Consider the following 26,406-nt stretch of genomic DNA (forward strand, 5'->3'; position numbering starts at 1 on the left):
ACCTGTGATGCCACTTTCAGGGCACCATGCAGCTGCCCAGGGCCCTACCATTCCCTGTGTAACACACAAAATGCTGGAGGAAATCAGCAGGTCCAGAGCACCCGGAGGAATCGACGCCGTCACAGGGAGAACGTACAAACTCCTTACCGACCCACACCGCAGGTATTGAACCCCGACATTCTGTAGATGCTGGAAATCCGGGGGTGGGGTCACAGCAAATGCTGGTGTAACCCAGCAGCATCTGGCTCTGTAAAGCGTTATGCTATCGTGCTGCCAATTTGACAGAAGTTCCCAGTGAATTTATCTCCGCTTTGGGAAATTGAGAGAAAGAACAAAAAGTTTTTGGAACTAATCCTGTGTGAAGGCGGGGCTCTGAGGTTTGGGCGGAACGGAGTTTCCAGCTCGCCCCGCCCTTCTCCAAGTGTCCTGTCCCGGCCAGTGCCGTTGGGATCCGGGAACAGATGCGCTTTCCGCCGCTATGGGACAGGCGGCTCTCCTTCTGCTGTGCTGTATTGTAACCACTGCCCGTCCTCAGGATGTGCCGGCGGAGGGAGTCGCTTCTCGCCCTGAAGAATTCGCCCCACTGTCCGGACAGTGGGAACCAGAGCCCGGGGAGGAGGAGGAGGGAGCCGGTCGCTGCCGCTTGTACCCTACAGGTGGGAAAGCCGGGGGGGGGGGGCAGGAGAAAGGAAGTACCAGTGTGCAAGAGTGGTGTTGGGGGTCCTGATTTCCTGAGGGGGTGGGCAATTGATAGGGGAGGGGGTCATGAGGTCCAGAGGGGTTGGGGAGGGGTCCCGAGGGCTAGTCGTGGCTGGTGCGAATAGTGGAGTGACCCCGAGGACCAGAGGGGGTGGTGGTGTAAGGGGTCTGTGACTGAGGCACGGAATTGTCTTTGATCAAAGACCGAACCTTCTCTCTCTCTCATCTCCCCTTTTCTCTGTACCTTTGCGCCTCTCTCTCTCTCGCCTAACCGATCTGTTAGGAGGAGCCGATTTCCTGGAATCTTCCCATCCGTTCTCCCCGTGATCCTGTTAACCCCTGAGTGAAGTTGTGGGACCTGGGAGCTGTGCGGTTGGCCGTGTCAGTAACGCGTTGGGGGCCGCCACGACAGGTGGCGACTTCGGAATCAGGTTTAATATCTCGGGCATATATCTCTGCAATCAATATTATCCTCCCCTCAATAAGCTTAAATACCTCCTTGTGCAGTTGGATCCTCGATTTCCTCACATGTAGGCCCCAGTCAATTGGGATTGGCAACAATATCTCCACAATCTCCATCAGTGTAGGTGCTTAGCCCTGCCCTACCCTCTTTACACTTCTAACTGCGTGGCGAAGCAAAGCTTCAATGCCGTTTTCAAGTTTGCTGACGACACTACTGTCTTTGGCCGAATCAAAGATGGTGACGAATCGGCAAATAGGAGTGAGATTGAAAATCTGGCTGAGTGGTGGCACTCAATGTCAGCAAGACCACGGGGCTGACTATTGACTTCAGGAGGAGGAAACCAGAGATCCGCGAGCCAGTCCTTACCAGAGGATCAGCAGCTTTAAATTCCACGGTGCTAATGTTTCAGAGGACCTGTCCTCGCCCAGCACGCAAGTGCAATTATGAAGAAAGCACAGCAACACTTCTAATTCCTCAGGAGTTTATGAAGCTTCAGCATATCTAAAACTTTGACAAATGTCTGGTAGAAATTATATTGACTGTCTGCATCGCAGCCTAGTATGGAAGCACCGATGCCCTTGAATGGAAAATCCTACAGCCCAGTCCATCACGGGTAAAGTCCTCCCCACTACTAACCATATCTACTGCGGCAGGAAAGCAGAATCCATCATCAGGGATTCCCCACCCAAGTCCTGCTCTCTTCTTGCTATTGCCATTAGAAGCAAGGCACAGGAGCATCAGGTTCAGGAACCGTTATTACCTCTGAACCTGAGGGGGTAACTTATCTTGCCCCATCACAGAACTTTTCTCACACCTGTGGACTCACTTTCAATCTCTTCATCTCATGTTCTCGATATTTGTTTTTATTTATTTGTTATTATTTTCTTTTGTATTTGCACATTTTGCCGTTTGCATATTGGATATCCGCTCTGTTCACAGTGGTCTTGGATTTACTGTGAATGCTCGCAAGAAAAAGGATCTCAGGGTTGTATATGGTGACATATATGTACTTTGATAATACATTTACTTTGAACTGTGGGCTCCTCCTTGGTGGTAATGAGAAGAGGACATGTCCTAGGTGACGGGTGTCCTTAGTGACGACGCCGACTTTGTGAGGAGTCGCCTTTTTAAGGTGTCCTCAATGCTGGGAGGCCTGTGCCCATGAAGCAGCTGATGGTGATGCAACTCATGATCTATCTGTAGAAATTAGCGAGTGACTTTGGCAACAAACCAATTCTCAAACTCATGTGCCGATGTTTATGTCATTAATGTGCTGGGGGTGGGCATATCAGAGAGCAACCTGTGGCCTATTGTCAGGTTTCTCTACCCCTGCTGCTGCCTTTCGAGTCCCCCTCCTCTGCCTGTTGCCCTCTCACTTTATTGAGCCCTGAAAGGGGTTGTACCAGTACTGAGGTCTTTCTGACGAAGGTATTAGAGCCAACAGCGGTCATAATTGTTTCATGGTTGCCTCAAAAGGGGGCATCAATCATTAAGGACCCCCATCACCCAGGACATGCCCTCTGCACATTGCTACCATCAAGAAGGAGATACAGGAGCCTGAAGACACTCACTCAACGTTTTAGGAACAGCTCCCACCTTCAGATTTCTGAAAGGACAATGAACCCATGAACTCCACCTCACTGATTTGTCTTTTTGTACCACTTATTTAATTTTGTTTATTTGTACATTTCTTATTGTAAGTTACAGTTTCCTTACAAATTATTATGTACTGCAATTTACTGCTGCCATGAAACAGCATATTTCATGACATATGCCGGTGATATTAAATCTGTTTCTGATGGAATCCACCAATACACCTGATATTTGTGGAGAGCCCAAGCAACGTGACAGCTTTGTGTTTTCAGTGCAGGGAGAGGGGGTAACACAGCAAGAACTGAATTGTCCCCCATTGTAGTTGCCAATCCTGTCACTTTGCCGTCTGTCATGTCTCCTCCCCTCCCAACTTTCCATTGGCAAACTTGCCCACAGGAATGAATGAATGTAGAACCTTACAGCACGATATTAATCCTTCAGCCCTCAATGTTGTGCTGACCTTTTAACCTACTCTAAGATCAATCCAATCCTTCCCTCACACATAGGCCTCCATTTTTCTATTATCCATGTGCCTATCTAAGAACTTCTTAAATATCCCTAATGTATCTGTCTCTACCTACATCCCCGTCGGCGTGTTCCACACACCCACCACTCACAGTGCAAAGAAGTTACCTCTGACATCCCCCTTATACTTTCCTCCAATCACCTTAAAATTATGCCCCATCATATTAGCCATTTCCGCCCTGTTATGTAGTCAGCCACATCTACCTGGACATTCTCCCTTCTCCCCCCTCCCATCGGGCAGGAAATACACAAACCTGAAAGCACCTACCAGCAGGCTCGAGGAAAGCTTCCACCCCATTGGGGCAAAACTATTCCCTTATATCATAAGATGGACTCTTGACCTCACAATCTACCTCATTATGACCTTGCACCTTATTGTCTGCCTGCACTGCACTTTCTCTGTAACTGTGACACTTCATTCTGCATTCTGTTATTGTTTTACCTTGCTCTACCTCAATGTACTGTGTAATGATCTGATCTGTATGAACAGTATGCAAGACAAATTTTCACTGAACCTCGGTACATGTGATAAATAATAAACTAATGTCCAATTTACATAGAAAATTAGATTTGTCAGTAATGGCCATGCTAACGGAGGGTAACAGGGAAGAAATTCTTGAGGATCCCTAGCACCCATCCCACAATCTCTTTGATGGTCAGGAGGGAGGTACAGGAGCAACAGGACTAGGACTGCCAGACTGGGTAACAGCTTCTTCCCCCAGGCTGTGAGACTAATGAATACCCTGTCACCACTGAGGTCTCATCACTAGGGCAGCGAGCTGTTTACCTGGGCTGCACTGTACTAGATGCATTTTGAATTATATTTTATTAACTCATTGATGTTAATATTTTGTTTTATGTGCTGTGTGTGGTATATGTTTTGTGGGTGCACTGTGAATGTTTTTCATTTGGTTGTACAGTCAGATGACAACAAAGTTGAAGTCCTCAAGAATTAGGGAGAGTGATTGACAATCAGTGGGCAGGCATCACATCCGTGACAGTTCAAAGTAAATCGGTTGGAGATTTAAACCATTTGCTGTTGGTGAGGGATTTCTTTCCCACAGTGTGTTGCTTTCCGAGTCATAAACGATAGAAGCGTACTGCATTAAACCAGGCCATTCAGCCCAACTCATCCGTGCTGGTTATTGGACATCCTCCATATTAATCTGATCACCAGCATATCAATGACGGCAGATACTAAGATTAGCTTTATTTGTCACTGTACATTGAAACATAGTGAAATGACCAACATGATCTGAGGATGTGGTGGGACAGCCATCAATGTTGCAGTGTTTCCGGTGCCAACTAGCACGTCTATAACACACTAACCCTCACCCATACGTCTTTGGACTGTGGGTGTGAACTGGAGTACCCGGAGAAAACCCACACGGTCACAGGGTGTAACTTTTTTATTGTAACTTATAGTTTTTTATTATGTATTGAAAAGTGCTGCTGCTGCAAACAACATATTTCAGAATCAGAATTGAGTTTAATATTACTGACATATGCTGTGAAATTTGTAAATTTTATGACAGCAGTATCAGCAGACATGATAAATAAACAGAAAAACTGAATTACAAACATTTGTCTATTAGTTAACATAAATAGTGCAAAAACAAAACAAATAAAAAGTAGTGAGGTAGTGTTCACAGGCTCAATATCCAGTCAGAAATTGGGTGGCAGAGGGGAAGAGGCTTTTCCTGAATCATTGAGGGTGTGCTTTCAGGCTTCTGTACCCCCTTCCTGATGGTAGCAATGAGAACTAGGCATGACTTGGGTGATGGTGGTTCGTAATAATGGATGCTTCCTTCCTAAGACACTACTCCTTGAAGCTGTCTTGGATACTACGGAGGTGAATACCCATGATGGAGCTAACTAATTTTACAACTTTATGCAGCTTACTTTGGTCTTGTGCAGTAGTCCCACCCCCCCCCCCCCCATTCCAGACAGTGATGCAGCCAGTCAGAATGCTCTCCACAGTACATTTTTAGAAGTTTTCAAGTGTTGACAAACCAAATCTCCTCAAACTCCTACTGAAATATAGCTGCTGTCTTGTCTTCTTTATGGCTGCATCAATATGTTATGTCCAGGTTAGGTCCTCAGAGATATTGACACCCAAAAACTTGAAATTGCTCACCCTCTCCACTTCTGACCCGTCTGTGAGGTTTTGTTTGTGTTCCCTTGTCTTACCCTTTCTTTAGTCCACAATAAGCTCGTTGTTTTATTCTCACTTCTGGGGCGCCATTCATGGACGACCCAAAACAGCAGCCCTCATTGAAAACATACTTCATGACATATGCCAGTGATATTAAACCTGATTCTGATGGAGTCCACCAACATATCTGATATTTGTGGAAAGTGACAGCTTTGTGTTTTCAGTGCAGGGGGAGGGGTAGTACATCAGGAGCCCATTGCAGTTGCCTTTCTGTCACTTTGCCCTCTGTCATTTCCCCTCGCCTGGCCTGACTTTCTATCGACAAACCTGCCCACAGGAATGCAGCACATCACATATCCCCCTACAGAACGTGTCAGGAATGAAACTGTGATCTTATAGCTGTGCTCTGATGGCGTTATGCTAACTGCTGTGTTGCCCTTTTCCTTTCCAATCCTGAAGGAAGGTCTTGGTATGCAACTCAGCTGATTAATTCCCTCCACAGATACTACCTTCCCTACTGAGTTACTCCAGCATTTTGTGTGTGTTGCTCAAGATTTCCAGCATCTGCAGAACCCCTTGTGTGAAACTACACAGTAGTAGACAAGGCTCTTCAATGGGTAGTCAAAACTGCCCAACGCATCACTGGCACCAGCCAACCCACCATCAAGGACATATATACAGAAAGATGCCAGAAAAGGCCCAGTAATATCATGAAAGATCCCTCCCACCCTGCTCATAGACCGTTTGTCCCACTCCCATCAGGGGGGAGGCTACATACCATCCACGCCAGGACCACCAGACTCAAAAAGAGTTACTTTCCCCAATCAGTAAGGCTGTTCATCCACTAACCCATCCCCTCCACACCCCCCACCACCACTCCTTTATCATTTCCTGTCAGAGTCACCTTATGTACAGACACCCCTGTGCCTAGCGTCACTTTATGGAGAATGTATAGAAGCTATCTTGTGTACTTATATTTATTGTGTTTTTATTATTGTGTTCTTTATCTTACTGTATTTTTCTTGTGCTACATTGGATCCAGTGTAACAATTATTTTGTTTTCCTGTACACTTGTGTTCTGGAAATGACATTGAACAATCTTGAATGGATTCAACTCCTGTTAGGATTCACAATCTATTCGGGCTATTTGCACTATGCTGTTCCTTATCTGGGAGCTGAAGGAGACTCCGTAAGCCAGCTAGCCTCTATATTTAGCTCCTTCACTTCATATCCTGTAGCTTGGTGACATTTCTGATCTTAACCTTCTCCATCATTTCCTGCCTTTTATTGCAGACTGTGATTGCCAAAATGCAAACTTTAATCACGTTCCTGGCCTCCTGCACATCCCTGAATGGAATCAGTTGGCAGGGCGCTGACTTCCAGAATTCTGTCCTTAATTCTCTCAGTCTTCTCTCAGATCAACCTATCTTTGATGAGGATTAGGTAGTGACAGGCTCTCCAGCCCATCTTACACTTGATTTTTAAGCACCTGTCTGATGTGTTGATAGGGTGACAAAGAAGGCATATAGTATGTTGCCTTTATTAGTCAGTTCAAAAGCCACGAGGTAACGTTGCAGCTCTATAAAACTCTGGTTAGACCACACTTGGAATATTGTGTTCAGCTCTAGTCACTCATTCTTTTTATGTTACATGTCAATGATTTGGATGATGGAGTTGATGGTTTTGTTGCAAAGTTTGCAGATGATATGAAGATAGGTGGAGGGGCAGGTAGTTTAGAGGAAGTAGAGTCTACAGAAGGACTTAGATGAGGAGAATAGGCAATGAAGTGGCAGATGGAATACAGTGTCGGGAAGTGTATGGTCATGTACTTTGGTAGAAGAAAGGTTGACTATTTTCTTGGGAGTCCTTGCACATGATTCTTTAAAGGTTAATTTGCAGGTTTTGGACCCTTATTTGAGAAAGAATGTGCTGAAACTGGAGATGATTCAAAGTAGGCTCACAAAGGTGATTCCAGGGTTAATAGCTTGCATTATGAAGAGCATTTGATAGTGGATGTGAAGGATGGATCCCATGGTGGGAGTGTCAAAGATCAGAGAACTCAGAATAAAGGTATGTCCTTTTAGAACAGAGATGAAGAGGAATTTCTTTAGCCAGAGAGTGGTGAATCTATGGAATTCTTTGCACAGGCAGCTGCGAAGGTCAAGTCTTTATGTCTATTTAAGGCAGAGGGTGATAGATTCTTGATTAGTCAGGGCATAAGAGATGAGAGGAGGAGGGAGGAGATTGGGGCTGAGAGGAAAAATGGTGGAGCAGATTCATTGGCCTACCTAATTCTGCTCCTATATCTTATGGTCTTATTATAGGAAGGATGTGGAAGGTTTAGAGAGGGTGCAGAGGAGATTTACCTGGCTATTGTCTAGTTTAGAGAGCATGTCTTATAAGAATAGGTTGAGTGAGCGATTGGTGTGTGGAACGTACTGCCATAGATAATGGTCGAGGCAGATACATTAGGGACATTTAAGAGGCTCTCAGACAGGCACATGGATGATAGAAAAATGGAGGGTTCTGTGGGAAGGAAGGGTTAGATTGATCTTAGAGTAGGTTAAAAGGTTGGCACAACATTGTGGGCCGAAGGGCCTGTACTGTGCTGTAATGTTCTGTGTTTTATTCTTAGACTGCACTTACTGAGGGGGTGGTGGAACCAGAGAACATTTAAGAAACACTTTGGAGTGCACTTAAATTCAATTTCAAGTTCAAGTTTAGTTTCATCTGATTGTTCATTTATACAGCCAAATGAAACAACGTCACCACGGTGTACCCACACATGGGACACAAACAGTGTTACCACAAATAAGTCAATTAAATATAATCCAAAATGCATGTGAAGTGCGCAGCCCAGGTAAACGGTAAACAGCTCGCCGTCCTAGTGACGAGACCTCAGTGGTGTCAGGGTATTCATTAGTCTCACAGCCTGGGGGAAGGAGCTGTTACCCAGTCTGGCAGCCCTAGTCCTGGTGCTCCTGTACCTCCTTCCTGATGGTAGTTGTTCAGAGAGATTGTGGGTTGGTGGTAGGGGTTCTTCACAAGGAATAGAGAGTATTAGACCAGGTGTTTAAGGCACAAGGATGTTGGTAAACTGAATGCAAAACTAGAGATTAGCTTTAATTGTCACATGTACATTGAAACATACATTACAAATGTGTAATTTGTGTCAACAACCAACACAGTCTGAGGGTGTGCCCAGGTGTTGCTGTATTTCTGGTGCCAATGTAGCATGCTCACAACTAACTAACCTTAACCCATATGTCCTTGGAACCAGAGCACCCAGAGGGAACACATCATGTCAGAAGTGGAATTGAAAACTCCACACAGACAGGATTGAGCCCGGGTCTTTGGAGCTGAGAGACGTAGAATATAGAACATAGCACAGTACAGGCCCTTCAGCCCAAGATCAATCTAACCTTTTCCTCCCATGAAGTCCTTAACTTATTAAAAAATCATCCATGTGCTTATCTAAGAGGCTGTTAAATGTCCTTAATATGTGTTCTGCCACCAAACCTGGCAACGGATTACTCGCACCTATCTCTCTCTGTGTAAACAAAAACCTACCTCTGACATCACCCCTATACTTTCCTCTAATCACCTGAAAGTTATGCCCCCTCATATTAACAATTTCCACCCTGGTTAAAAGAATCTGGCCATCCACGCCTTTTATCATCTTGTCCACCTCTATCAAGTCACCTCTCATTCCCCTTTTCTCCAAAGAGAAAAGCCCCAGCTCATTTAACCTATCCTCAGAAGACATGCTCTAATCCAGGCAGCATCCTCGTAAATCTCCTCTGCACCCTCTCTAATCCAGGCAGCATCCTGGTGAATCTCCTCTGCACCCTCTCTAATCCAGGCAGCATCCTGGTAAATCTCCTCTGCACCCTCTCTAATCCAGGCAGCATCCTGGTGAATCTCCTCTGCACCCTCTCTAACCCAGGCAGCATCCTGGTAAATCTCCTCTGCACCCTCTCTAAAGTTTCCACATCCTTCCTGTAATGAGACAACTTGAATATTCCAGTGTGGTCTAACCAGGGTTTTATAGAGCTGCAACATTACCTCATGGCTCTTGAACTCAATCCCTTGATTAACGAAGGCCAACACACCGTACACCTTCTTAACCACCCTGTCAACTTGTACAGCAACTTTGAGGGATATATGGATGTGGACCCCAAGACGCCTATTTCTCCACAGTGCAATTAATCCTGCCACTAACCCCTGTATTCTGCCTTCAAAATTGACCTTCCAAAGTGAATCACTTCACACTCTTCCAGACTGAACTCCATCTGCCACACCTCAACACAACTCTGCATCCTATCAATGTTCTGTTGTAAACTACAACAATCTTCTACACGAACCACAACCCCACCAACTTTCATGTCACCTGCTAATTTACTAATCCACCCTTCCACTTCCTCATCCTAGCTATTTATAAAGATAAACAGCAGAGATCCCTGAACAAATCCCTGTGGAAAATGACTGGTCACTGATTTCCAGGCAGCAGGATATACTGCATTTACAACCACCCTATGGGCGAGCTGATTCTGAATCCACACAGCCAAGTTTCCCAGGGTCCTGTCTTTCTGAATGAGCCTATTATGGGGGACCTCATCAAATTCCTGACTAAAATCCATATACACCACATCCATAGCTCTACCTTCATCAATCAAGCTCGCGAGTCATGACCTGCCCCTCAAAATCATGTTGACTATCCCTGTAGTGAAGGGTTAGATCGATGATGGAGTAGTTTGATATAAGACCATAAGACATTGCAGAATTAGGCCATTTGACCCATCAAGTCTGCTCCACCATTCCATCATGGCTGATTCATTATCTCAACCCCATTCTCCTGCCTTCTCCCAGTAACCTTTGGCGCCCCAATTATGAACCTATCAACTTTGGCTTTTAAAAAAACCCAATGACATGGCCTACATAACTTCCACAGACTGACCACCCTCTGCCAGCTCTATAAAACCCTGGTTGGAGTATTGTTTTCGGTTGTTCTCTTCCTTATAGGAAGGCTATGGAATAGAGAGGGCACAGAGGAGATTCATATGGGTTGACATAACATTGTGGGTGCTATACTGTTCTTGGTGTATGTTTCTTGGGAGACGCTGTCCTAAAATGCATGTGGACAACATCTCCCTTGGACATTTCCTATGTTATAAGCGCTATACAAATGCAGGCGTTAAGACCAACACGTTTCTTTTCCCTTCCAGCACCGGAGCTCCCGGACGATGCGGAGACCTCTCCGTCGCCATCGACCACTCGGGAACTGCTGCTACACATACCGGAGGGGCTGCCTGAGGGAGCGACCGTGGCCGTGGTGGAAGCACCGGGGATGGGCGTGGAGTGCCGGCTGGAGGCAGGACCGGACGGCGGCAGCTTCGGGCTGCAGTGGGTATCGGGAGGCAGATTCACTTTGGTGACCCGTACCGCTCTGGACCGGGAACAGCAGGCCGAGTACAACCTGACGCTGATTACCGAGAGCGGCCCCTGGAGCGGGCGCCCCGCCAGCCTCACCATTCGGCTGACGGACAAGAACGACAACCCGCCGGTTTTCGACCAGAGCGCTTACCGGGCGCTGGTGATAGAGAACGATCCCTCCAACCGCACCATCCTGACGGTGGCGGCGTCGGACCGGGACTCGGGCGCCAACGGGCGAGTCACTTACTCCATCGTGAGCCCGGCGGTGCCGTGGCCGCTCGCCGTGCACCCGACCACCGGCGCCGTCTACTCGGTGGCGCCGCTCGACCACGAGCGCGCGCAGCGCCTGGACCTGGTGGTGGAGGCGCGCGACGGCGGCCACCCGCCCGCGCGCGCCACCGTGCCCGTGCGCCTGGATGTGGGCGACCTTAACGACAACAGCCCGATGTTCACGGCGCCGGTGGAGCGTCGGCTGACGGTGGCGGGAGTAGGCGGCGGGTGCGCTGACGGGGCGCCGCCGGGAGGACGGGGACTGCTGCTGCCGGTCACGGTGCTGAAAGCGGAGGACGCCGATTCCGGTCGCAACGGGGAGCTGGTGTACGAGTTGGCGGCGGAAGAAGGCGACGGGAGCGGCGTCTTCCAGTTGAACAGCGGCGGGGAGCTGCGAGCCAACGTGTGCGGTGTCAGCCACCTGCTGGAACGGGAGTGGCGGGCGACCGTGCGGGTCCGTGACCGGGGCACCCCCAGTCGTTCGGCCAGCACTGTCCTGACTATCTCGTTCGTGGCGGCGGCGACCAGCGCGAGTCTTGGCCGGCCGGTGTTGACCGGCATCGCCCTGGGCGCCGTTTGCGGGACAATACTGCCGGTGCTGCTGGTGTGGTGGGCGGTTTGCGGTAGGCGGCGGCGGCGGAGGGACGGCGGCGCCTACAATTGCCGGAGGGCGGAGACCGACTATCGGCAGCAGCCCCGCCGCCCCGAGCGGCGGATACAGAAGACCGACATCACTCTGCTTCAGCGTTCCCGCACCGAGCCGACAGAGAGCCAGCCGGACGTCCCGTGTCCCGTCCCCCGCGGGGAACCGGATTCCCGGCACCGGCAGCTGCTACGGGAGCTCGTCCGATTGTCCCGGGTCAGTTGTCCCGATGGCTACCTGGACCTGGCCGCCGGCTCTCCGCACGTTCAGGTGAGCGGGTTACTGGACGCTCCATCCGCCGCCGGTATCGTCTCCATGGACGGGAGTGAGGAGGGAGGTTTAAACTGTTGGGCACTTCCCGGTATGGGTCAGGGCAGTACGGAAATAGGCCCCTTGGTTCAATCGGTCTGTACCACCACGATTCTCTGATAAACGCGTCCCATTTGCCGGGTCTTCGGCCCACAATGTTGTGCCGACGTTTTAACCCACTCTAAGATCAAACTAACCCTTCCCTCCTACACATCCCTCCAATTTCTATCATCCATGTGTCTATGAAGAGTCTCTAATGTATCTGCCTCTACCACCAGCACTGGCAGCGCGTTCCACAAACCCGTAAAAATAATTACCTCTGACACCCCTTTCCTCTAATCACCTTAAAATTATTCACCCGGTATTAGCCTATTGTCTGGGGGGTGGGGGAGTCTCTGGCTAGCCGCTCGATCTGTGCCTCTTAACATCTCTACACGTCTATTAAGCCCCCTCTTCTTCACCATCACTCCAGAAAGAGCTCACTCAAACTTCAGACTTGACGGAACGGGAAGGGTTAAATGGGGGGGGGGGTGTGATTTTAACTTTTCACATATTGACTGGGAATCCCATACTGTAAAAGGACTAGATGGGATAGAGTTTGTCAGATGTGTTCAGGAAAGTTTCATACGTAGTCCCAATGAGAGAGTGTGACAGTGGATCTGCTGCTGGGGAATGAGACAGAGCAGGCGACAGAAGTTTGTGCAGGGGAACACTCTGCACCCAGTGACCCCAATGTCAGTAGTTTCAAACTAATATGGAAAAAGATAGCTCTGGTCCCAGGCAGAAACTCTAAATTTGAGAAAAGGCAATTTTGATGGTATCAGAAATAATCTGCCAAGTATGGACAGGCTGTTTTCTGGCAAAGTGTACTTGGGAAGTGGGAGGCCTTCAAAAATGAAATTTTGAGAGTAAAAAGCTTGTATGTGCCTGTCAGAATAAAAGGTAAAGTTAACAAGGGTAGGGAACCTTGGCTTTCAAGAGAGAGAAAAAAGGTGTAGGCAGGTACTTATGGGGTATAAGAAATGCAAGAGAATGCTTGAGGAAGAAATCAGGGAGGCTAAAAGAAGGCATGAGGTTGCTCTAGCAATCCTAAGGGATTCTGTGGATGTGTTAAGAGCAAAAGGATTGCAAGGGACAAAATTGGTCCTCTGGAAGATTATCTAGTCAAGTCAAGTCACTTTTATTGTCATTTCGATCGTAACTGCTGGTACAGTACATAGTAAAAATGAGACAATGTTTTTCAGGACCATGGTTTACATGACACAGTACAAAAACTAGACTGAACTATGTAAAACAGAAAAACAACACAGAGAAAGCTACACTAGACTACAGACCTACACAGGACTGCATAAAGTGCACAAAAACAGTGCAAGCATTACAATAAATAATAAACAGGACAATAGGGCAGTAAGGAGTCAGTCCAGGCTTTGGGTATTGAGGAGTCTGATAGCTTGGGGGAAGAAACTGTTACATAGTCTGGTCGTGAGAGCCCGAATGCTTCGGAGCCTTTTCCCAGACGGCAGGAGGGAGAAGAGATTGTATGAGGAGTGTGTGGGGTCCTTCATAATGCTGTTTCCTTTGGGGATGCAGCGTGTAGTGTAAATGCCCGTGATGGCGGGAAGAGAGACCCCGATGATCTTCTCAGCTGACCTCACTATTTGCTGCAGGGTCTTGCGATCCGAGATGGTGCAATTTCCGAACCAGGCAGTGGTGCACTTGCTCAGGATGCTCTCAATACAACCCCTGTAGAATGTGATGAGGATGGGGGGGTGGGAGATGGACTTTCCTCAGCCTTCGCAGAAAGTAGAGACGCTGCTGGGCTTTCTTTGCTGGAGCTGGTGTTGAGGGACCAGGTGAGATTCTCCGCCAGGTAAACACCAAGAAGTTTGGTGCTGTTTACGATCTCTACCGATGTTCAGAAGCCAGATGAGGGAGTTCTTAAATGCATCGCAGAAGATGGATGCTGAGTCTATAGAAGTGGCATCAACTCCATGGACCCTGTACAGATTACAGAGGAGGAGATGTTTGCTACCCTGAGGCAAATCAGGGTGTTGTGTACTTGGATTTTCAGAAGGCCTCTGACAAGATGTCAGACATGAGGCTGTTTAACAAGCTACGAGCCCATGGTATTACAGGAAAGATTCTAGCATGGATAAAGCAGTGGCTGAATGGCAGGAGGCAAAGAGTGGGAATAAAGGGAGAGTGAGGAGATCATCGATCAGAGTTACAGGGAAGTTGTCACTGGGGTAGCTGGATGACTGTCTAGAGAGGTGACTAGAGCTGTTCCCCTCAACAATACCTTTTGGGATACTATTGTGGTGATGGCCTCTCAGGAGAATGCCACAGAGACCAGGTTACTGGCACCGAGTATGGGTCTGTGGTGCAGAAGGGAAAGAGGGAGAAGAGGGGAGCAGTAGTGATAGGGGGCTCAATAGTGAGGGGAACAGACAGGAGATTCTGTGGACGTGAATGGAACACCTGGATGGTATGTTGCCTCCCAGGTGCCAGGGACAGGGACATCTCAGATCACGTCCACAGCATTTTGGAGAGGGAGGGAGAGCAGCCAGATGTCTTGGTAGACATCGATACTAATGACATAGGAAGGAAAAGCAATGAGGCCCTGAAGAGTGAATTTAGAGAGCTAGGCAGAAAGCTGAGAAGCAGGACTTCCAGGGCAGTAATTTCTGGATTGTTTCCTGTGCCATGAGCCAGTGAGGGTAGGAACAGAATGATTTGGCAGATAAATGCATGGCTGAGAAGCTGTTGCAGGGGGCAGGACTTCAGGTTCTTGAATCATTGGGATCTCTTCTGAGGGGGGCCTGGCCTGTACAAAAATGGCAGGTTGCACCTGAGCCTGAGAGGGACCAATATTCTTGTGGGGAGGTTTTTTGGAGCTGTTGGGGGGTGGGTGTTAAACTAATGTGGCAGGTGGATGGGAGCCGGGGTGAAGGGACTCGGGGTAAGACAGATGGTAAAAAGGCAAAGATAGCATGCAGTCGGACTGTCAGGAAGGGCAGGCAGACGATAGGACAAAATTGCAGCCAGCAGGGTGAGTATCAGTGCATTAGGGATGCAGAATCAAAAAGGGTAGCAAAGTGTTATATTTCAATGCATGGAGTATACAAAATAAGGTGGATGATCTTGTTGCACTTTTACAGATTGTCAGGTATGATGTTGTGGCCATCAATCGTGGCTGAAGGATGGTTGTAGTTGGGAGCTGAATGTCCAAGGTTACACATTGTAACAGAGGAATAGGAAAGTAGGCAGAGGGGGTGGTGTGGCTCTGCTGGTAAAGAATGAAATCAAATTGTTGAATCCTTGTGGGTTGAATTAAGAAACTGCAAGGGTAAAAGGACCCTGACTGCAGTTATATACAGGCCTCCAAGCAGTAGCCGGGATGTGTGCTGTGGATTACAATGGGAAATAGAAAAGGTGTGTAAAAGGGGAATGTTATGGTAGTCATGGGAGATTTTAATGTGCAGGTAGATTAGGAAAATCAGGTTGGTAATGGATCTCAAGAGAATTAATTTGTTGAATGCCTTTGTGTTGGCTTTTTAGAACAGTTTATCATTGAGCCTACTAGGAGATCAGCTATACTGGATTGGGTGTTATGTAATGAACTGGAAGTGATTAGGGAGCTTAAGGTAAAGGAACTCTTAGATGACAGTGATCACAATGTGATTGAGTTCAACTTGAAATTTGAGAGGTAGATAGTAAAGTTGGGCAAGGCGGTATTTCAGTGGAGTAAAGGGAATTATTGTGGTATGAGAGAGGAGTTGCCAAAGTAAATTGGAAGGAGATGCTGGCAGGGATGAGCAGCAATAGATGATTTTCTGGGAAAAATGAGGAAGATGTAGGATCGATGTATCCCAAAAGCAAAGAAATCCTCAAATGGGAAAATACTACAACCAAGACTGACAAAGGAAGTCAAAACTAATGTAAAAGCAAAAGAGAGGGCGTACAACAAAGCAAAAATTTGTGGGAAGATGGAGGATTGGGAAGCTTTTAAAAACCGACAGAAAGCAACCAAAAGAACCATTATGAGGGAAAAGGTGAAATATGAAAGCAAGCTAGCAAACAGTATCAAAGTGGATAGTAAAAAATATATAAAAATAAAAGAGAGATGAGAGTGAATATAGCACTGTTTGAAAATGAGACTAGAGAAATAATAATGGGGGACAAGGAGATGGCAGATGAACTAAGTGAGTATTTTGCATCAGTCTTCACTGTGGAACATACTAGCAGTGTGCCAGATGTTGGACGGTGTGAGGGAAGAGAAATGAGTGCAGTTACTATTACAATGGAGAAGGTGCTCAAAAAGTTGAACGACTTGAATGTATGGAAATCTCCCAGACCAGATGAACTGCACCCTAGGGTTCTGAAAGAGGTAGCAGTAGAGATTGTGGAGGCATTAGAAATGATCTTTCAAGCATCATTGGACTCTGGCATGGTGCCAGAGGACTGGAAAGTTGCAAATGTCACTCCACTCTTTAAGAAAGGAGAAAGGCAGCAGAAAGGCTATGGACTACTTAGCCTGACGTTAGTGGTGTGAGATGTTTTAGTCAATTGTTAAGGATGAGGTTATGGAGTACTTTGTGACACAGGACAAGATAGGACAAAGTCAGCATAGTTTCCTTGAGGGAAAATGTTGCCTGACGAACTTGTTGGAATTGTTTGAGGAGATTACAAGTTTTAGAATGGAGATGAGGAATTTCTTTTGTAGAGAGTGGAGTGGTGAATCTGTGGAATTTGTTGCCACAGGCAGCTTTGGATGCTAAGTCGTTATGTATATTTAAGGCAGAGGTTGATAGAGTTTTGATTAGTCAGGGCATGAAGGGATATTTGAATTGAATTTATTTAATTCTCGCATCCATCCCACACCATAAGGGACTAACACACACAAAATGCTGGTGGAACACAGCAGGTCAGGCAGCATCTATAGGAGAAGCACTGTCGACGTTTTGGGTTGAGACCCTTTGTCAGGAGTAACTGAAAGGAAAGATACTAAGTGATTTGAAAGTAGGAGGGGGAATTGTGAAATGATAGGAGAAGACCAGAGGGGGTGGGATGAAGCTAAGAGCTGGAAAGGTGATTGGCAAAAGGGATACAGAGCTGGAGAAGGGAAAGGATCATGGGACGGGAGGCCTAGGGAGAAAGAAAGGGGGAGGGGAGCACCAGAGGGAGATGGAGAACAGGCAGGGTGGTGGGCAGAGAGAGAGAAAAAAACAAACAACTAAATATGTCAGGGATGGGGTAAGAAGGGGAGGAGGGGCATTAACGAAAGTTAGAGAAGTCAATGTTCATGCCATCAGGTTGGAGGCTACCCAGCTGGTATACAAGGTGTTGTTCTTCCAACCTGAGTGTGGCTTCATCTTGACAGTAGAGGAGGCCATGGTTAGACATATCAGAATGGTAATGGGACGTGGAATTAAAATATGTGGCCACTGGGAGATCCTGCTTTCTCTGGCGGACAGAGCGTAGGGAGTAAGAATCTTTGCGTTATGACTCCATTGCAATGTACAGACATATGAGTTTAGAAGTCTAATTGCTTGTAGAAAGAAACTGTCCTGTAGCCTGTTGGTCCTGGCTTTAAAGCTGTGGCACTGTTTGCCAGACAAGCAGCTGCAACAGTTTATGGTTGGGTGACTGGTGTCCCTGATAATCTTCCTGGCCGCCTTTCTGCACCTGCTGCTATCAATGTCCTCAGTGGAGGGAAGTTGGCATCCACAGATGTGATGGGCTGTTCGTATCACTCTCTGCATTGCCCAGTGATCAAGGTTGGTACAGTTCCTGTATCACGCGGTGATACAGCCAGTCAGGATGCTCTCAATGGTGCAAGGTCTTGAGGATTTGGGGGCTCATGCCTAACTTCTTCACTCACCTGAGGTGTAAGAGATGCTGTTGTGCTTTTTTGCCACAAAGCCTGTGTGTACAGTCCAGGTGAGATCTTCAGTGATGTGTATACTGAGGAACTTGAAACTACTCACCCCCCCTCAGCTGCAGACCCATGGATGATGATCGGGGAAAGCCTGTCTCTGTTCCTCCTGTAGTCTACAATCAGCTCTTTGAACATTGATGAAGAGCTTGTTATCTTGGCACCACTGCTAAGGTGTCAAACTCTATTCTGTAGGCTGTCTCATCACTTCCAGAAATAGGGCTGATCAGTCGTGTCATCTGCGAATTTGATCAGCAGATTGGAGCTGTGTGTGACAGCCCAGTTGTGAGATACATGGAGAACCCAGGAGATTGGGGCTGAGAGGAAAATTGGATCAGCCAATATGAAATGGTGGGTCATGTCTAACCAATTTTGTAGAGCTTTTTGGGGAAGTTACCAGGAAAGTGGATGAAGGCAAGGCAGTGGATGTTGTCGACATGGATTTCAGTCAGACATTTGGTAAGGTCCTCAGTGGAAGGCTGGTCAAGAAGGTTCAGTTGCTCAGCATTCAGGATGATGTAGTAAATTGGATTAGACATTGGCTTTGTGGGAGAAGCCAGACAGTGGTTGTAAAGGGTTGCCTCTCTGACTGGAGGCCTGTGACAAATGATGTGCTGCAGGGATTGATGCTGTGTGCTTTGTTGTTTGTCATCTATATCAATGATCTGGATGATAAGAAAATGTGGTTAATTGGAGCAGCAAATTTGCGGACAACACCAAGATTGGGGGTGTGGTGGACAGTGAGGAAGGCTATCATGGCTTGCAGAGGGATGTGCATCAACTGGAAAAATGGGCCGAAAAATGGCAGATGCAGTTTAATGCAGACAAGTGTGAGGTTTTGAGGTCTTGCGCAGTGAACGATAGGGCACTGAGGAGTTGGTAGAACAAAGGGATCTGGGAATACAGGTACATAATTCGTTGAAAGTGGCGCCACAGGTAGATGGGGTCATAAAGAAAGCTTTTGGCATATTGGCCTTCATAAGTTAAGTTTATTGTAATTTAACTTTATACATGTATATAACATATATAACCATATAATGTACAGTATATAGAGACGAGATAATGTTTCTTTGAGCCAGAGTGTAAAGCACAGTAGTGTACATAACACACAATAATTTATGAAGGATAAAATCTACAGCTGAATCACATAAATAACAAACCAAAGTGTTATTAAATACTGTAAATATTAAATACTGTAAGGGACGGAACTGATTAACCAGTGACACTCTGAACACGAGGTGACAGAGAGTCTCAGAACCCTAATGGCCTAGAGAAAGAAGCTGTTTCCTATCCTGACTGTTATTGTCTTTATGCATCGAGTCTCCTGCCTGATGGTAGAAAGCCAAAGAGGATGCTGGATGGATGGGTGGGATCCTTAATAATACTAAGGGCCCTGTGTATGCAGCTCTCCTGATAAATGTCTCCAATGGATGGTAGGGAGACCCCAGTGATCTTCTCAGCTGTTCTCGCAGTTCTTTGTAGGGACTTCTGGTCTGACACTCGACTGCTCCCATGCCAGATGGAGATGCATCTTGTCAGGATGCTCTCAATGGTGCTCCATGCTGTGAAGATGGGAGGTTGGGAGTCTTGCTTCCCTCAGTCTTCTTAGGAAGTGGAGGCAGTGCTGTGCCTTGTTTAGGGAGGTGATATTAAGGGACCAGGTGAGGTAATCCATGATGTGAACTCCCAGAAACCTGGTGCATTTAACTCTCTCTACAGAGGAGCAATGTATTTGCAGAGGGGAATGGTTCGTCTGCACCTTCCTGAGGTCCACAGTGATTTCCTTTGTCTTCTCCACTTTCAGGGTGGGATTGTCCTTCTCACACCAATCCACCAGCTGCTCCACTTCCTCTCTATACTCTGTCTCATCGTTCTTGATAAGGCCAACCACTGATGTGTCATCTACAAACTGGATGACTCAGTTTGAGCTGGATGCCTTCCCTGCCGGCATTTCGTCTGCGCGTCAAACCGGGTGTAGAAGACATTCAGCCTCTCAGAGTGAAGCATCCTGGGCACTGACACACAGGGTAGACTTCTAGTCTGTAATAAATCAATGTATTGAGTATAGAAGGGGTGAAGTTGTATAAGACAATTTGGAGTATTGTGTGCAGAAAGTGGCCAGTGAGTGTGAGGGGGGGGGAGCTTTGAGGCTGTGACTCGAGAGATTCTGGCAGATTTGGCATTTGGACTGTGCAATCAAGTCAATCAAGATTTGAATAGCTCAGACTCAGCAGAAAGCAGCTGATTGGGCAATTGAGGTCAGGTGACAAAGCAGTTTGACAAGCTCAAACAAATAAATAGAGGGGTAGCTCAAGCAGAGCAGCCAGTGAGTGAGTGCAGATTTGAGGCTTTGACAAGAAGAGGCGGAGGACGAGTTTGCTCCTAGTTAGGCTTTACAATGCCTGCTGAGACGGTGATGTGCCTCTCCTGTGAGATGTGGCAGTCTTGGGGGAACTCCCCTCTCCCACAGAGTCACATCTGCCAGAAGTGCTTGCAGCTGGGTGATATAGAAGACCATGTCAGGAATCTGGAGCAGCAGCTGGATGACCTTCGACTCATAAGGGAGAATGAGGCAGTCATAGATGAGAGCTACAGGGAGGTAGTCACACCTAGGCTGCCGGAAGCAGGTCGTTGGGTGACAGTCAGAGGGGGGAAGCGAAGGTGAGTAGACAGGTAGTGCAGAGCACCCCTGTAGCCATTCCCCTGAATAATAAGTTTACTGTCCTGGATGCTGTTGGTGAGGACGACCGACCAGGTGTGAGCCACGGTGGCAGGGCCTCTGGCACTGAGTCTGACCCTGTGGTGCAGAACGATGGGACGGAGAAGAGGAGAGCTGTCGTCATTGGAGACTCTATAGTCAGGGGAGCAGACAAGAGATTTTGTGGATGTGAGAAGGGCACCCATTTGGTTTGTTGCCTCCCGGGTGCCAGGGTCCGGGATGTCTCTGACCGGGTGCATGACATCCTGGTACGAGAGGGAAAGCAACCAGAAGTCGTGATACATGTTGATACCAACGACATAGGCAGAAAGAGGGATGAGGTCCTGAAGTGTGAGTTTCAGGAACTAGACAGAAGACTGAAGAACAGGACCTCAAGGGTGGCGTTCTCAGGATTGCTGCCAGTACTACGTGATAGTGATGGTAAGAATAGGAGGAGATGGCAGTTGAATGTGTGGCTGAGGAGTTGGCACAGGGGACAGGATTTTAGATTTTTGGATCATTGGGATCTCTTCTGGGGAAGGTGGGACCTGTACAGATTGGATGGGTTGCACCTGAACTCGAGGGGGAGCAATATCCTTGCTGGTAGATTTGCTAGCATGGTTTGGGAGGGTTTAAACTAATTTGCAAGGGGGATGGGACCCGGAGCAATAGAGCAGTGAAAGAATTGCATGAAGTAAAGCCAGATCTAACATATAGAGAGGCTTTGTGGAAAGAGAAGCAGAATAAAGGGTGTAAAGGTAGTAAGGTAGAAGGGCTAAAGTGTGTGTACTTCATGCAAGAAGCATCAGGAACAAAGGTGATGAACTGAGAGCTTGGATACATACATGGAATTGTGATGTAGTGGCCATTACAGAGACTTGGCTGGCACCAGGGCAGGAATGGATTCTCAATACTCCTGGATTTCAGTGCTTTAAAAGGGATAGAGAGGGGGGGGGGGGGGGAAGGGGAGGAGGGGTGGCATTACTGGTCAGGGATACTATTATAGCTACAGAAAGGGTGGGTAATGTAGCAGGATCCTCTTTTGAGTCATTATGGGTGGAAGTCAAGAACAGGAAGGGAGCAGTTACTCTACTGGGGGTATTCTATAGGCCCCCTGGTAGCAGCAGAGATACTGAGGAGCAGATTGGGAGGCAGATTTTGGAAAGGTGCAAAAATAACAGGGTTGTTATCATGGGTGACTTTAACTTCCCTAATATTGATTGGCACCTCCTTAGTTCCAGTGGTTTAGACAGGACAGAGTTTGTTAAGTGCGTCCAGGACGAATTCCTGTCGCAGTATGTTGACAGACCGACTAGGGGGAATGCCATACTAGATCTAGTATTAGGTAATGAACTGGGTCAGGTCACAGATCTCTCAGTGGGTGAGCATCTGGGGGACAGTGATCACTGCTCTCTGGCCTTTAGCATTATCATGGAAAAGGATAGAATCAGAGAGGACAGGAAAATTTTTAATTGGGTAAGGGCAAATTATGAGGTTATCAGGCTAGAACTTGCAGGTGTGAATTGGAAGATGTTTTTGCAGGGAAATGTACTATGGACATGTGGTCAATGTTTAAGGATCTCTTGTAGGATGTTAAGGATAAATTTGTCCCGGTGAGGAAGATAAAGAATGGTAGAGTGAAGGAATCATGGGTGACAAGTGAGGTGAAAAATCTAGTCAGGTGGAAGAAGGCAGCATACATGAGGTTTAGGAAGCAAGGATCAGATGGGTCTATTGAGGAATATAGGGTAGCAAGAAAGGAGCTTAAGAAGGGGCTGAGGAGAACAAGAAGGGGGCATGAGAAGGTCTTGGCGAGTAGGGTAAAGGGAAAACCCCAAGGTATTCTTCAATTATGTGAAGAACAAAAGGATGACAGGAGTGAAGGTCGGACCGATTAGAGATAAAAGTGGGAAGATGTGCCTGGAGGCTGTGGAAATGAGCGAGGTCCTCAATGAATGCTTCTCTTCGGTATTCACCAATGAGAGAGAACTTGAAGACGGTGAGGACAATATGAGTGAGGTTGATGTTCTGGTGCATATTGATGTTAAGGGAGAGGAGATGTTGGAGTTGTTAAAATACATTAGGACGGATAAGTCCCCGGGGCCTGACGGAATATTCCCCAGGCTGCTCCATGAGGCGAGGGAAGAGATTGCTGAGCCTCTGGTTAGGATCTTTATGTTCTCGTTGTCCACGGGAATGGTACCAGAGGATTGGAGGGAGGCGAATGTTGTCCCCTTGTTCAAAAAAGGTAGTAGGGATAGTCCGGGTAATTATAGACCAATGAGCCTTACGTCTGTGGTGGGAAAGCTGTTGGAAAAGATTCTTAGAGATAGGATCTATGGGCATTTAGAGAATCATGGTCTGAGCAGGGACAGTCAGCATGGCTTTGTGAAGGGCAGATCGTGCCTAACAAGCCTGATAGAGTTCTTTGAAGAGGTGACCAGGTATATAGATGAGGGTAGTGCAATGGATGTGATCTACGTGGATTTTAGTAAGGCATTTGATAAGGTTCCACATGGTAGGTTTATTCAGAAAGCCAGAAGGCATGGGATCCAGGGAAGTTTGGCCAGGTGGATTCAGAATTGGCTTGCCTGCAGAAAGCAGAGGGTCATGGTGGAGGGAGTACATTCAGTTTGGAGGGTTGTTATTAGTGGTGTCCCACAAGGATCAGTTCTGGGACCTCTACTTTTCATGATTTTTATTAACGACCTGGATGTGGGGGTAGAAGGGTGGGTTGGCAAGTTTGCAGACGACACAAAAGTTTCTGGTAGTGTGGATAGTGTAGAGCATTGTTGAAGATTGCAGAGAGACATTGATAGGATGCAGAAGTGAGCTGAGAAGTGGCAGATGGAGTTCAACCCGGAGAAGTGTGAGGTGGTACACTTTGGAAGGACAAACTCCAAGGCAGAGTACAAAGTAAATGGCAGGATACTTGGTAGTGTGGAGGAGCAGAGGGATCTGGGGGTACATGTCCACAGATCCCTGAAAGTTGCCTCACAGGTAGATAGGGTAGTTAAGAAGGCTTATGGGGTGTTAGTTTTCATAAGTTGAGGGATAGAGTTTAAGAGTTGTGTGGTAATGATGCAGCTCTATAAAACTCTGGTTAGGCCACACTTGGAGTACTGTGTCCAGTTCTGGTCGCCTCAGTATAGGAAGGATGTGTAAGCATTGGAAAGGGTACTGAGGAGATTTACCAGGATGCTGCCTGGTTTAGAGAGTATGCATTATGATCAGAGATTAAGGGAGCTAGGGCTTTGCTCTCTTTGGAGAGAAGGAGGATGAGAGGAGACATGATAGAGGTATTATTATTATTATAGTTATTATTCTATTACAGAGTTATTGAGTATGCCCACAAGAAAATGAATCTCAGAGTTGTATATGGTGACATATATGTAGTTTGGTAGTAAACTTGCTTTGAGCTTTTAAGTTGGAATGTCTTTGGACTGTAGGAGGAAATTGGAGCACCTAGAGGCAACTCGCCCTCTTACAGGAAGGGCAGACAGCATCGGAATTGAGCTCCAAACTCTGGCGCTTGAGCTGTAATTGCTGTGTACAAACCATGATGCTACCATGGTGCCCTAAGTACGATAAGATGGACTCTCAACCTGAATCCACCTCATTATGATATTTGTACGTTATTGTCTGCCTACACTGCACTTTCTCTGTAACTGTGACACTTCATTCTGCATTCTGTTACTGATTTCCCTCGTTCTACCTCAATGCACTGAGGAGTGAAATAATCTATGGTTGGTATACAAAACAAAGCTTTTCATTGTACCTTGGTCAATGTGACAATTTACCAGATTACCCTCTGGGTGAACACAGTTCAGCTGACCTCTCCTGGAATCCATTCACCAATTACAGTAAGTGTGTCCACAACTCTACAATAACCTAGAATCTAGGCTGCCAAGGTAATGTAGCGGTTAGCACGAGGGTATTACAACTCAGGAGGGTCGGGTTTGGAGTTCAATTCTGTTGCTGTCTGTAAAGAATTTGTATGTTCTCCCCGTGACTGTGTGCGTTTCCTCTGAGTGCTCCAGTTTCCTCCCACAGTCCAAGGATGCATGGGTTACTAGGTTAATTGGTCATTGTAAATTGTCCCATGATTAGGCTAGGTTGCTGGGCAGCGCAGCTCGAAGGGCCAGAAGGGTCTGTTCTGAGCTGAATCTGTAAATAAATTAACATTAATATAAAAATTAGATTAGTTCATTTTGGGAGGACCTTTGAAAGGAGAGCAATGGCCCAGTGAACCCTGACACAAATCCTGATGAAGGGTCTCGGCCTAAAGTATCGACTGTTTATTCCTCTCCATGGACGCTGCCTGACCTGCTGAGTTCCTCCAGCATTTTGTGTGTGTTGCTCTCAGATTTTCAGAACTCATGTTTACAGATTTTCCTTTCTGTTCTACAGCAAATCTCCCAGCTGCTCTCCCTTTTACATCAGGGAAAGTTCCAGGCCAGACCAAACTTTCGCGGAAATAAATATTTAAGAAACTACAGGTAAGTTCTTGGAGCTGAGGAAGGTTAAAGGACGTTTGAGATGGATGGTGTGTAACTCATTGGAACATTGGAGAATGAAGTGACCTCACAGAAGTATAGAAGATCATCAGGATGAACACACAATTTGATAGGGTAGTTCATTTTTAAATATTAGTTTTTTAAAGATTTTAAAAGATAAAGTTTAAAAATTAGATTTGCTTTTAAGATTATCATTTAAATTTTTAAGATTAGCTTTACTTGTCACATACATCAAAAACTGCAGTGAAATTTCATCAATGACCAACACAGACCTGAGGGCAGCCTGCAAGTGTCATCATGGTCCTGGCACCAACATAGCATGTCCACAAGTTACTGACCATTCAGTAACTAAGCCATGTCTTTGGAGTGTGGCAGGAGACAGGAGCAAGCCCATGTGAGCATGGGGGAAGTGTATAAGCTCCTTACCGACAGCAGCAGCATTTGAAGCCCAATCAGTGATGACTGACACTGCAAAGTGCTGTGCTAACTCCTAAACTACTAAGGTGGTTAAGAAGGTGTATGGTGTGTTGGTCTTCATTAGACAGGGAACTGAGTTCAAGAGTCACCAAATAACGTTGCAGCTTTACAAAACCCTGGTTACACCACACTTGGAGTGTCGTGTTTGGTTCTGGTCACCTCATTACAGGACGGATTTGAAGCTTTAGAGAGTACAGAGGAGATTTACCAGGATGCTGCCTGGATTAGAGAGCATGTCTTATGAGGAGAGGTTAAGTGAGCTAGGGATTTTCTGTTTGGAGAGGAGGATGAGGGCTGAATTGGTAGAGGTGCAGAAGATGATAAGAGGCATAGATCAGGTGGACAGCCAAAGACTTTTTCCCAGGGTGGAAATGGCTAATACAAAGGGACATCATTTTAAGGTGATTAGAGGAAAGTACAGGGGAGATGTCAGAGGTAGATTTTTACGCAGAGTGTGTTGGGTGTGTGGAATCCACTATCAGGGTGGGGAAGAGGCAGATACATTAGGGACATTTAAGAGTCTCTTAGATAGGCACATGGATGATAGACAAATGGAGGGCAGTGTGGGAGGAAGGGTTAGATTGATCTTAGAAGTTAACAGATGGGCACAACATCATGGGCTGAAGGGTCTGTACTGTGTTGTAGTGATCTGTGTTCTGTTTATTTAGAGGTACAGCCTAATCACAGGA

At 46.8% G+C, this 26,406-nt stretch overlaps 1 protein-coding gene across 1 annotated transcript in view; it reads left to right on the forward strand.

Annotated features, from left to right (window-relative positions):
* The first annotated feature begins 427 nt into the window (after window positions 1–427).
* pcdh12 (protocadherin 12) overlaps window positions 428–26,406 on the forward strand; it is a 37,394-nt gene continuing 11,415 nt past the window's right edge. Inside the window, exons 1-3 of the mRNA XM_073067088.1 lie at window positions 428–656; window positions 10,661–12,051; window positions 25,134–25,222. Coding sequence (XP_072923189.1) covers window positions 479–656; window positions 10,661–12,051; window positions 25,134–25,222 — 1,658 coding nt within the window. The 5' untranslated portion in view covers window positions 428–478. The remainder of the gene's footprint in view (window positions 657–10,660; window positions 12,052–25,133; window positions 25,223–26,406) is intronic.

This window comes from Hemitrygon akajei, chromosome 15, assembly GCF_048418815.1.
Source record: "Hemitrygon akajei chromosome 15, sHemAka1.3, whole genome shotgun sequence".
NCBI lineage: Eukaryota > Metazoa > Chordata > Chondrichthyes > Myliobatiformes > Dasyatidae > Hemitrygon > Hemitrygon akajei.